The sequence below is a fragment of the Nannobrachium achirus genome, assembly GCF_963921795.1.
Source record: "Nannobrachium achirus genome assembly, chromosome: 2".
NCBI classification, from domain to species: Eukaryota; Metazoa; Chordata; class Actinopteri; order Myctophiformes; family Myctophidae; genus Nannobrachium; species Nannobrachium achirus.
In genome coordinates this window covers 67513383-67526414 of record NC_137811.1, presented here as the reverse complement: position 1 = coordinate 67526414, position 13032 = coordinate 67513383, and the positions used below count along the sequence as shown (strand labels likewise).

Here is a 13032-nt window from a genome sequence, read left to right as displayed (position 1 = left end):
ACACACACACACACACACACACACACACACACACACACACACACACACACACACACACACACACACACACACACACACACACACACACACACACAGTCCCCGTCGTCACCCGGCAAAAATAGTGTTTGGTTCGTCTTTCGGGTTGAACAAACGTCAAGTGTTTTTTTGTTTTGGTGGAGTGACACTGACACGGCTCATGCAGTGACGTCTAAGATGAAGCCTGACTGAGCTTCAACTAGGGCAGCTCCCAGCTCCACTGTCTTCAATATGCACAAAGCAGCATGTTTAATTCACACCATGCTCTCACAATCTGTTGAGGAACGCTGTGCTACATCCAACCATGCCAGTGCTCTTCTCTTCTCTTCTCTTCTCTTCTCTTCTCTTCTCTTCTCTTCTCTTCTCTTCTCTTCTCTTCTCCACGTGCACACATAGAAATCAAAGGGGGCTTGAGCCCCTGCCCTTTTATAAAGCAAATGCCCCTCTTTCCATGCCATACCTGAAGGCTGCATTCAAGAGAATTGCCTTGTCCAAACTCTCCTGGAACTTGATGCATTCAAGTTCCAGGGGAGTCTTATGTTGAAAGAATTGCCCTCTCTGTGTAGAAATCCATGCCGTTATGCCAGATCTCCAGTATTGACTTGGTTATGCTTAGTTCAGTGTGGAATCAAGCACTGAAAATAGCCCACCTCCAAGCTCACAACGCGTCGCAGCACGATGCATTGTGAGGTCTGCTGTTTTCGACATTTCCACCTAAAGGCCCTTTTAGAAATTTCTGCCGCTGCCTCTCTAACATTCTCTGCACGTCCCTGCCCCTGTTCTCCTCCCCTCCCCTCCCCTGTTCTCCTCTCCTCTCCAATTCTACCAAACATGCCGCAGTGTTTTACTCACGTAGAACGTGTTCTGTGTTTTACTCACGTAGAACGTATTCTGTGTTTTACTCACGTAGAACGTATTCTGTGTTTTACTCACGTAGAACGTATTCTGTGTTTTACTCACGTAGAACGTATTCTGTGTTTTACTCACGTAGAACGTATTCTGTGTTTTACTCACGTAGAACGTATTCTGTGTTTTACTCACGTAGAACGTATTCTGTGTTTTACTCACGTAGAACGTATTCTGTGTTTTACTCACGTAGAACGTATTCTGTGTTTTACTCACGTAGAACGTATTCTGTGTTTTACTCACGTAGAACGTATTCAGTGTTTTACTCACGTAGAACGTATTCTGTGTTTTACTCCACGTAGAACGTATTCTGTGTTTTACTCCACGTAGAACGTATTCTGTGTTTTACTCACGTAGAACGTATTCTGTGTTTTACTCACGTAGAACGTATTCTGTGTTTTACTCACGTAGAACGTATTCTGTGTTTTACTCACGTAGAACGTATTCTGTGTTTTACTCACGTAGAACGTATTCTGTGTTTTACTCACGTAGAACGTATTCTGTGTTTTACTCACGTAGAACGTATTCTGTGTTTTACTCACGTAGAACGTATTCTGTGTTTTACTCACGTAGAACGTATTCTGTGTTTTACTCACGTAGAACGTATTCTGTGTTTTACTCACGTAGAACGTATTCTGTGTTTTACTCACGTAGAACGTATTCTGTGTTTTACTCACGTAGAACGTATTCTGTGTTTTACTCACGTAGAACGTATTCTGTGTTTTACTCACGTAGAACGTATTCTGTGTTTTACTCACGTAGAACGTATTCTGCGCCGTCGTGGTCAAAGTCAGCGTCCTCTGGGAAGTGGTTGATCTGGGAACACACTCCTCTCTTCACCCCTGATGACACACACACACACACACACACACACACACACACACACACACACACACACACACACACACACACACACACACACACACACACACACACACACACACACACACACACACACACACACACACACACACACACACACACACACAAAAAAAACTAAATTGAACTGGTTCATTTCATAGTTCATAATTCCACATTTTGAATTAAAGTTCATCGTTTCCCCGAAATGAACTAACTTAGTTATTTTTTTCTTTTTGCCATCATTTTTTATATTTTTTATACTTTTGGCTATTCAATTCTTCATTTTTTTAGATGTCGCTGCGAGCTATCATTTGTCAGAATCATTGACACAGCCCATATATAGAACCACACACACAGCAATTATTTCATCCAATTTAACATCGAGGTGCCCGCAATGTTTAGGTTGTTGTATTGTGTGAGGGTTAGGGTTAGTTTTAATGAGGGTAGCTTAAGGGACAGGGTTAGTAATGAGGTTGGGGTTAGGGACAGGGTCAATTATAAATAATGGGACATCGATGACATGAACCTCTTGACCTCCTCTGACCTTGTGTTTGCCTTTCATGCCCAGCTCAGGTCGCTGCAGCGTTTTCCCTGTTGTTAGAACGTGTACTTGATGTGTGTACTTTTGTTTACTAAGGCAAGTGTACCTACTTCCTGGAGTCTCTCTCGGCAATCTCCTGCACTCTGTTCATTCCCGGGTACGTATGTACAGTATGTGTATGGCGTGACACACGGCAACAGAGAAAATCTATTCTTACTGTCTGGAACACAGATCTATCTGATTGAATATGGTGTACAGTGATAATGTGTACACAGTAAAATCCACAGGGTTCATTTAACTCGGGTGGGTGCAGTGGCGTCAGTTCAGAAAAAGGTAAGGTATGGCAATATGACTGGTGTCGAAGGCGCGCGTGCAAGACACCAGTCATGTTGCCATACCTTAGCAACAGGCATGATTCATTATTTTTTCCCCAAAATTTTCTATGGCTTCTTGGACTTGATATGGGCATGGCAGTCTGGAACAGTTGTTCAAGTGCAGCTAAACTTGGCATGTTAGTAGCCTAAACGTGCCACAATTAAAAATAATGAATTGCACCTGTGCAGCTGACCTGCGGAACCTGGGAATATACTATTCTATCAAGATGGGGAGAATAAAAGTGTGGAGAATATCATTATAATACCTTGTTAAATTTTGCATTTGTAGTTATTTTAATGTAATTTAACAACATAACCAGTACAGATAGACAAAGAGACATTCATGGATTTATATTTTATAAGTAACTTGTATTCTCCCCCCTGGACCCAGGGTATGGCAGCTGCACTGCATACCCCTGCCATACCCAATTGACGCCCCTGGGTGGGTGCACACAATGGAACCAAAATGGGCTCCATTTGTACTCATTTAGTGTGTATTGTCTGGTGCTATTGAGTTATGATGGTCAGTGTGACCTTGTTGCTGCTGTGTTAGCATAGGATCATTATGGCAGTGGATTCATATTCATATTGATAGAAGTGTCAATATGTTCCCACACCACTGGCACTGATGTTACATAAAAAGGGGGGCGGGGGACATTTTCTTGAACACTTCGGGCATAAACCAGCCATCTCCACTGTATTTTATTTGATATATTAATCAGTGCTGAGCATCTGTTTCTTCTATGTGTGGTTTTTACAAATATTGAACAATTGAAAAGTATTAAAGGAGGACTTCACCACTTTTCAACCTATCTTCATATAATAGGTCCTCACTAATGTTCATGATAAAATATCACAATTTTTTTCTAATCAGTCTGGGTCTCATAGGAGAGCTGTGGGTGGGTCAAATCCTTCCACCGGTGACATCATCAATGGGAAATGAAAGCTAATAGAAACTGCAGGCTTTCTATTCCTGAAAAGTTGCAATGTTAAAAGTGGAAGCCATTGTTCTCGTGATAATAAAAATATTTTTTTCCCCCAAAAATATTGTTTAAAAAAATCTGTCAAACGATGATGTCACCGGTGGAAGGATTTGACAGCTCTCCTATGAGACCCAGACTGAGTAGAAAAAAATGGTGCTATTTTATTATGAACATTAGTGAGGACCTATTATATGAAGACAGTTTGAAAAGTGGTGAAGTCCTCTTTTAACTTCTGACCAAACTTCCCAACTCTTGATTAGATTGAGACATGGATTTTTTTAGACAAAAAAATAAATAAATCCATGGATAACCCCCCCCCCCCACATAAATTCCACTGAATCCATAATACCCACGTTGCTTCTGTCTCGTCATAAAGCTGATAAGCTTGTAATGAAGGCAGAAGTTTGTATCCTCATGGTGAAAACATCTGATCTTCTGCAAGCTCACAGCGTCTCGTGGACGCGAGACCCTGGTGTCACCCTGGTGACTTCGGTTCCAACTGCTAAGAACCTTGGTGTGGGCCTGGACAGCCAGCTCTCATTCAAGGCAAGACATTGCATCAGTCACCCGATACTGTAGGTTCACACGTTATAGACCAGAGGGTATGCGCATGCGGAAAGTGAATGGCGAATCGAGAGTCAGTTTAAGGTCGTTTAATGCAATCAGATAGGACATTTCTGTTTGGATGTATGGGCTGTCAAGGCCAGAAAGTAGTTTTTTGCCACTCAGTAGGTGTTCCCGCTTAACTTCCGGGTATGATGATGATGTCACACGCATATCCTCTATAACATCCGTAGGATCAGACCCTTCCTCACCCAGGAGTCAGCCCAGCTCCTCATCCAGACATCAGTCATATCAAAACTTGACTACTGTAACTCTCTCCTCACTGGCCTCTCGGCATTTGCACTTAAGCCTCTCCAACTGATCCAAAATGCCGCAGCACGATTGGTCTTCAACCAGCCAAAATTCTCACATGTCTCCCCCCCTCTCCGCTCCACAAAACACTGATGCTGGCCTTCAAAGCAACCAAAGGTATGGCACGGTGCACCTCCATACCTACAAGGCTTTACAACCCCACCTGTTCACTCAGATCAGCCAACACAGGGATGCTGACAGAACCCTGGCTAAAAACCCCAGGACAATAATCCACTCGTCCTAGACAATTTGCCCTCCTGGCCCCAAACTGTGGAATAAACTCCCTGCTGTCGCACTTAGAACTACGGACTCACTCCCTAGCTCCCGCCATGGTCTGAAGACTCACCTCTTCAGACTCCACTACCCTCAATGACCATACATGTAATTTAGATAGCATTTTTTTATATGTTTTTAGTTCTTTTTAATAAAGTTTTTTAATGAATAGGTGCACGGTCTAGCTATGTTTTTTTCGTACATTACTATTTCTATGCATTCAATGTATTTGTGTTGATGTATTGATGTATTACCTTGCTTATTGTAAGTCACTCTAAGAGAAAATGCCTAAATTGTAAATTGCGATGTGTTGTGAGCTTGCAGATCGGCTATTTTTGGCATGCAACACGTCATACAACAAAGTATAAGTCAGGCTTTAGTTGGGAGACGAACGAGGAGGCGATGGACACACAGCACTTCAAAGTGAATGCAAAGAAAGACAAGACGACGGCGACCGCGCCAACGAGCCGACGAGCGCTGTTCACAAACGCCAGAATGAACGAGCGAGTTCAACAATAACGTTCATCAAGAGGAAATACAGTACGTTCAGTTCACGTTCGCCCAAAATATGAACGAGTTCATGGACGATCGTTCTTTGAATGATCGTTCAGGCACAACACTGGAAAAAAGTACTCCATACACCAGCCACACTTGTGGAGTCCCACAGGGCTCCATACTAGTGTCTTTCATGGGGGTCAAAGCTTTCGCGGAAAATAGCCGATCGACAAGCTTACAGCGCGTTGTGACGTGTTGTGAGGTTGTTGCTATTTTCAGTCAGTGGAAACGAAGAGCTGAAGAAGCAAAGAACCCGCTGCACTGGATGTCTGCCTCCCATCCCACTTCCGTTTCCCTCTTTAGAGTCGCGTATATTTTGTCCTACGGTAATTCTACGCGGAAATAGATGTTTTAAATATATATTTGAGTTTGTTTGTATTTTAGTTTTTGTGAATGGAAACTATGAACAGATGACAGATTCAAAAATGGTGTAATAGTTACCTGCCTTGAGAGACACACGCACACACGCGCACGGACACACACAGGCACGCACGCACGCACGCACGCACGCACGCACGCACGCACGCACGCCCTCCTGAGAACCAGATGGTCCTCCGCGCCCTCTGCGGTGGACATTGTTTTGTTGTATCTCATCTGCATCTCATTTGAACACAAAAACTGTAAATCCGTGTTGTCATTTTGAAGAGGACGTCCTGAGCTTTCCAAAGACACCATGTGTGTGGAGGTGGGACAACTCTTCTAAAGGCTCTTCTACAAAACTAAATACTGACCTCCGGAGGTCAGCTTTTTAAAACTTCCACAATAGAGCATCGCAGCGGAAGTGGTTTACTGTTGCCACTATAAAAATCTCCCATTCGTTTTCCCCATAGACTTTAACAAAACTCCCATCCCACTTCCGTTTCCCTCTTAATTTGCAGTCACGTATATTTTGTATTTATATAGTTTTTGTGAATGGAAACTATGAACAGATGACAGATTCAAAAATGGTGTAATAGTTACCTGCCTTGAGAGACACACGCACACACATGTTATTTAACAATTATGTTAAGCCTAGAACCAAGCCATCCAGGATGTCAGTGAATCATGACCATGAAACCTCCCTGGAATGAAATATCTTGAGACGGGGGTCTGTGGCCAAATACATATCATTTTGGGGGTCCTTCACATGAATAAGTTTGAGCACCACTGACATAGAAACATAGATTTTTCAAAAAACCTTAGAAGGATTTGAAATATTCAAAGACTTTTTTTTCAAAAATAGCAGATCTACAAGCTCGTAGCGTGGCGCTCAGTGCCGTGCTGTGAGCTTGTATCTGCTATTTTTCAATAGCTAAAGCACAACATAAGTGAATCCTTGTACCCAGGGCCCAGAATTTTGTGCGACACCCCTGTGGGAACCATCTGGAAACCTGTGACTACCCAGGCCTATCACCCTCTTCCTCATACACATCGGGTTGTGCTCGGACCGCAACAGCCAACCCTGCTTTTGTACTTTTTAGGTCTTTTGAGTTTTCTTATTGTAGTGACACAGTGTACACGACTTATTTATTTTTAATGTTAAATAAAAATAAACAAAGCGAAGATTCTCAGGAGGATATATCGTCGTTGTCGAGCAGAAACCTTGTATCTCCAAGTTTCAAATTTGTAAATTTTTTCACAAAGTAAAGCCCTGCTTCATCATACAGGGCCGTCACACAAAAGTAGTGAAAACAGCAGATCTACAAGCACACAACGCCTCGCGGTGCGAGGCGTTGTGTGCTTGTAGATCGGCTATTTTCACTAGTTTAAATCATTTTTAAAATGATAAATGTTAAACCAACAGTTTTGGACATACAAGGTTTTCACCCGACAACGACGATATGCAAGCACATACAAACCCAAGCATGCACACACGCACGCACAGATAAGTACCCGCCTATAGTGTCTTGCATCTGTATTTCAGACAGACAGATGGACGGACGGACGGACAGACGGATGGATGGATGGTGACAGCACACCACTGATGTGCAGAAGGACGGACTGACTGACTGACGGACGGATGGATGGATTGTGACTGAGAAAGATGGAGTGATGGAGACAGACAGAGGGACAGATGGACAGCTCTCTTTCTCATTATGTTTCCACTGGCTCTGTGAAGAAAGAGATGCAGGTATTGATACAGTCAGCACTGGTGGACACCAACAAAGCACATTTACTTGAACAGTGGTTCTCAAACCTTTTTGACGTCAAGGACCCCCAAATTCAATTGATTTGGCCGTGCACCCCCATCTGAAAACGTTTTATGCCAGGGACCCCCAAAAGAGTAGATAAATATAAACCATTCAACATTTTTCAAACCCTTTCAAGATGTTTTCTAAATTTGTTAAAAATATATGGCACGAAGTGACACGTTGTGAGCTTGTATATCTGCTATTTTTGAATAGCCAACGTATATAAAATGTGGATAAAACAGTTCAAATGATTATGACACTGTATTAACAAATTCATTTAGCTGGGGACCTCCTGGAACCCCCTCAAGGACCCCTGGGGGTCCCCTGACCCCAGAACTATTTAGAACTACTATAACATTATTTAATTAAAATTATGTTTAACACATTGGCTTATTATCCCCTCTGGATTAGTTATCCCCTCTGGATGCCCAGACCAGCCACCATTGTATTGCACACGGCCTGCTGCGTCAATGCATGCGTCATGACGTCACTTGGTCACATGACCGCAGACAGGATGTTGTTGTTTGCGACCGACTGTCGCATTTACCCTGAAAAACCTTGTCGCTTGAGTGACCTTCCTTCCTTCCTTCCATCCTTCCTTCCTTCCTTCCTTCCTTCCTTCCTTCCTTCCTTCCTTCCTTCTGTAACCTTCCTTCTGTACAGGAAGTGATGTCAGTGTGATGTCAGCGAGTTGTGACATCACTTCCTGTACGGGGCGGCTACACAAGACTAAGAAAGACAAAAAAAAAGAGAAGGATACACAAGACTAAGAAAGACAAAAAAAGAGAAGAATAAAAAAGAAAAAAAGGAGGAGGAGGATAAAGATACCAAAAGGAGAGAGAATAAAGGGTGGATGAGGTACAATGTGCAGTCGGCAGTCTCAGAAAAGAAAATGTAACAAGGAGGTGGCAACGGGGCGGCCAGATAAAGTTATTAGGCCTGGATACGACTTTAAGTCGACGCACAGGATTCCAGAAGTGTAGCGCTTATTCGCTCTTGTATCAAACCGGTACTCGAAACGTTCTTAGAATTTAACATATTTTCTAAAGTAAATAGGGGGGCGGCTGTGTTAAGAACGTTTCGTTGTCAAGCTCAACGTTGGGCATTTGGACCTATACATGGAGAAATGGAGAAAACCTGTTTGGCCTAAACATGGAGATGTGGAGAACACTATATAATATGGAGATAGTCCAGTCCATCATGTCATATGGGACTACAGTCATAGACAGTAGCCATTGTTAGGCCGGAGTCAATGGCTGTCTGTCTGACTGTCTGTACAGGAAGTGATGTCACATGACATACTTTTTATGCCCATATATGAGTCATTCTGTACCACATCTCCATGTTTAGGCAAACCCTATCGCCAACCCCACCTAGGGTGTGGGCGATAGGGCCTTTCTGTGAGGAGTTTGCATGTTCTCCCTGTGTCTCCTAGGGTTGATACCCTCAGAAAAACATGAACAAACTCCCCCCAGAATGACAACAACTAGAATCGTCAGAGAAACGCTGTGGTTGGCCAGATGGTCAAGAATTGGCGCGACCTTGCCCTTTAGGGCGAGGTCGCATGTCACCCTGAGGTCGCATGTCACCCTCAGGTGTCTTACTAGTGTAACATACTGTATGGGCCAGTGTTGATCATAGCTGTTGATTGCCGATCAAAAGTTGGTCATTTTGCCACCGTCTGCCACAGTTTTAGCCATAAAAAAAACATCAGAGATAAAGGGCGTTAAAGATGGGGAAATGCATTGGAGTATATGGAGAAAAACGGCCACGCGATGCTCTCAGCGTCCATTCGAAGCAACCCGCGGTGAATGGGCTACATCCCGGGTGGGCCTCCAGCGACATCAAAGAGTTTGATGCGTGGGCACCCGCTGAGTTAAAAGAAGAAGAAGAAGGAAAACGGTATGTATTCTTTAAAACCTTGAAAATAGTTTGTATTGTGATACTGCTAAATAGGAGCTACAGTATATACTACGTTAGTTCCATTGACTCAAGCCGGGAACACAATCAATTGATTGATCGCAGCCTGCCGTGTTGAAGCAGTCAAATGGGTGCGCCACGGATGTTTTAGAATTCTTTTCAAATGTGACCTGCTCCCCAAAAGGCTGAGAACCAATGGTTTTAAAGCACAGCTTATACCAAGCCGTTCCAATGTGACGCCCATCGCTTCCGTGAACCAATCACTAAACAACCAATTACCATTCCATTTCTCACGGCTGAGATACTGAGATGAGTTGTGACTTATTTTTTTTACAAGTGACATATTGAGAAATCAATGCATTATTATTACAATCCTTGTTGTCAAGTTGATGGATTAGCTCTTGGAGCCCTATTTCACACACATTGGATACATTTTGTTTGTTGTCGGGTGGAAACTTTGTATGTCCAAAACCGTTCGTTTTGTATTTATCATTTTGAAAATGATTTAAACTATTGAAAGTAGCCGATCAACAAGCACACAACGCCTCGCACCGTGAGGCATTGTGAGCTTGTAGATCAGCTATTTTCTCTAGTCTTGTGCGACAGTCTAGTGTGATGAAGCAGGGCTTTACTTTACGAAGAAACGTACATATTCGAAACTTGGAGATAAAAGGTTTCAGCCCGACAGTGACGATTTGAAGGCACACTGGTGACTGTAATGTATCCAGATGATTTGTAGTACTGTAGGTGGAGATATCTAATCGTCTGGCTATGTGATTCAAGATTCAAAAGATTCAAGAAGTTTTCATTTGTCACTGACATATCGTTGCAAAACAAACAATATGTGTGTGCTGGTTGTTCCAGGGATCTCCATTGGAGGCTTTAAAAGGGTGGGCTTTCCACTGAACTCCAGAGGGCTTTCCTCTCTCTCTCCCTGCTCAGCCACACTGCAAGCCAACGTGTCGATTTGATTTATTTATTAGATCCCCATTCGCTTACTGGACAGTCACAGCAGAGCTACCCTTCCTGGGGTCTCAACCCACATCATCAACAACATGATCCTGTTGCGTGTTTCTTCCTGGTTTAAAGAATTGAAGGGAAGAAATATCCACACACCGTCTTTAAAAAGCTACCCAATAATGGGTGCGTGTCGATATTGCAACACAACACTTGTTCGACGTTCCATTCTTTCGACACGGGTGAATTCTAACATGGTGTGTAGCTAACCTGCCAACGCTGGTACCCTCTCGTAGTCGAAGTAATGAAACCCCCCCAACAGTTATTAATCAAAAAAGGGTTAATTGTCCCAATTTATCTGGGGAGCTTTTTAAGGTATATCAAAAATACGTGTTAAAATAGCTCTATGTTCTGATAGTACACATTAATAAACAGAAAATGCAGAATAAGGTCAGGATACCAAATGTATCCAATTAGGATAGAGAACTCATATATCAGACAAGACACAGATTAAACAAGTGAAATTGGAAGTGATGACACAAAGCAATCAGTGCTTTAACATTTTTCCCCCCTTTGTTTCATCAAAGAACAATATCACTTACCCTACTATACTGGATTATTGTTTCCCTTTCATTCTCCTTGTTAGACTTTTTTATACAGCCCAGCTTGAAATCATTTTTGGATGTGTGTGCAGTGCACCTCTTGGGACGGCTCTTTGATTCATGTAATGTTGCAATCACTCATTTATTTAACAGCGGGTGTTTGGAGAGGGGTGGGGTAACGTTTGTGTTTGACCAAGCTTTTCCCTCTAGTAGTTTAATGTTAGTCTTTGTACTTGGGTTTTATTTAATTTGCCAGGTCATATTCAGTTCCTCGTTGCTTGCTTTGCTGTCAGAGTTCATTATTTAAGGCAGTATATTTTTGGGTTGGTGGTGGTTCCCCTAGGCCAGGGCTGTAAGACACCCTTTAAAGTATACTATGGCTGAGAAGAACACAAGAACGGTCAGCGCTAAAACACACTCGTCCCAGGTTGAACCCGACGACGTTGGAACGGTCGGACACACAAGGACCTACTCTACATATACATACAAAAACACAAAAGTACAAAAATAGATTCAATTCATAAATACAAAATCTATGTAAATAAGAAAAATAAATAACAATTCATTAACCAAGAGAAGCTTCAAGCTGTAAAGTGTGTATAAAAGAAGGGTCGGCATATTCAATTATTCAATTATGGAATGCGCTATCATAGCTACAATTACTTTTATTGTGTCATTTACTGTTTAGTTTTCTTTTCTATTTTGTTTTGTTTTTTGTACATTTTCTTTTTGAGTAAATTGGTATGCGGCCAGATGTATGGCTGGCTCAGGGAGGAGGACGCCCCTGCCATGCATAGTCCTTATGTAGATGGGTATGTGTATTCTTACATGGGCAGGCATGTACTGTACTGTGCATGTGTGTGTGTGTATGTGAGTGTGAATGAGTGAGTAGGGTTGTATTTTAATAATTTATGCTGTTATATTCTGTGTTGTTTTATCACTAATGTGATGTCTTGTAATGTAATGTTATGTTCTTATGGACTCTTGGAAGATTAGCCCGATGGGCTAAAAGAGATCCAAATAAAATCAAATCAAATCATGACTCCTACACTTTTTTTTCCACTCAGTAGGCATTCCCGCATAACTTCCAGGTAGGATTATGTAAATGCAAGTGCATTTATATAGCGCCTTCATCCAAGGCGCTTTACATAGATAAAGCTTACATGCATTGCATTACATTCACACACACATTCATACACCGATGGCGGAGGAAACCATGCAAGGCAACAACCTGCTCACCCGGAGTAACTAGGGGTTCAGAGTCTTGCTCACGGACTCTTCGACACTAACTCTGGGGGAGCCCCGGGATCGAACTGGGAACCATTCGGGAACCCTCCGTGTTCTAATGCCGGTTTCATCTACCCCTGAGCCACTGCCATGCGCATACCCTCTATACCAGGGGTGGGCAACTTTGATGATGGAGGGGGCCACTATATTTCCACCTTCACTCCAGAGGGCCACATTGCATATTGCTACTCCCTACTTTGTCATTCTAGTATCTCATACAAAAGAAGCAAAAATAGCAGATCTACAAGCTCAAAACGCATCGCAGCATCAAGCTTGTAGATCGGCTATTTTTGCTTCTTTTGAATTGGAATTCTGAATTATTTGTTGTTATTTTTTAATTGGAATCCTGAAATCACATCAAACACATTTAGTTATGTTAACTTTATGAACCTAAATACAAATACCTACATTGGACATATTAACACATCTGGTGCCAACCCCGAGTTTCCCTAACCTGACTTTCGCCAGATAGTTTCAGCAGTGCGTAACGCTCTGCCTTACATCTGGGCTCTCTCGGGCAGACTCGATGTAAGGGGCGGGCCATTTTTTGAATTTCTGTAGCAGATGATTGGATGTGGCCGTTTCTATCACAGTCTGGGAGTGCCAACTCCAACCACTCATATTGGCCTGTCTGCATGACGTTGCACCCAG

At 42.6% G+C, this 13032-nt stretch overlaps 2 protein-coding genes across 2 annotated transcripts in view; one reads left to right on the top strand and one right to left on the bottom strand.

Moving 5' to 3' along the window:
• ccdc106a (coiled-coil domain containing 106a) overlaps positions 1 to 13032 on the top strand; it is a 366031-nt gene that overhangs the window by 117136 nt on the left and 235863 nt on the right. The window lies entirely within an intron of this gene.
• Positions 1 to 13032, bottom strand: part of cacng8b (calcium channel, voltage-dependent, gamma subunit 8b) — a gene marked incomplete at both ends in the record, with an annotated part of 55273 nt that overhangs the window by 9730 nt on the left and 32511 nt on the right. Inside the window, one exon of the mRNA XM_080745936.1 lies at positions 1701 to 1784. Coding sequence (XP_080602062.1) covers positions 1701 to 1784 — 84 coding nt within the window. The remainder of the gene's footprint in view (positions 1 to 1700; positions 1785 to 13032) is intronic.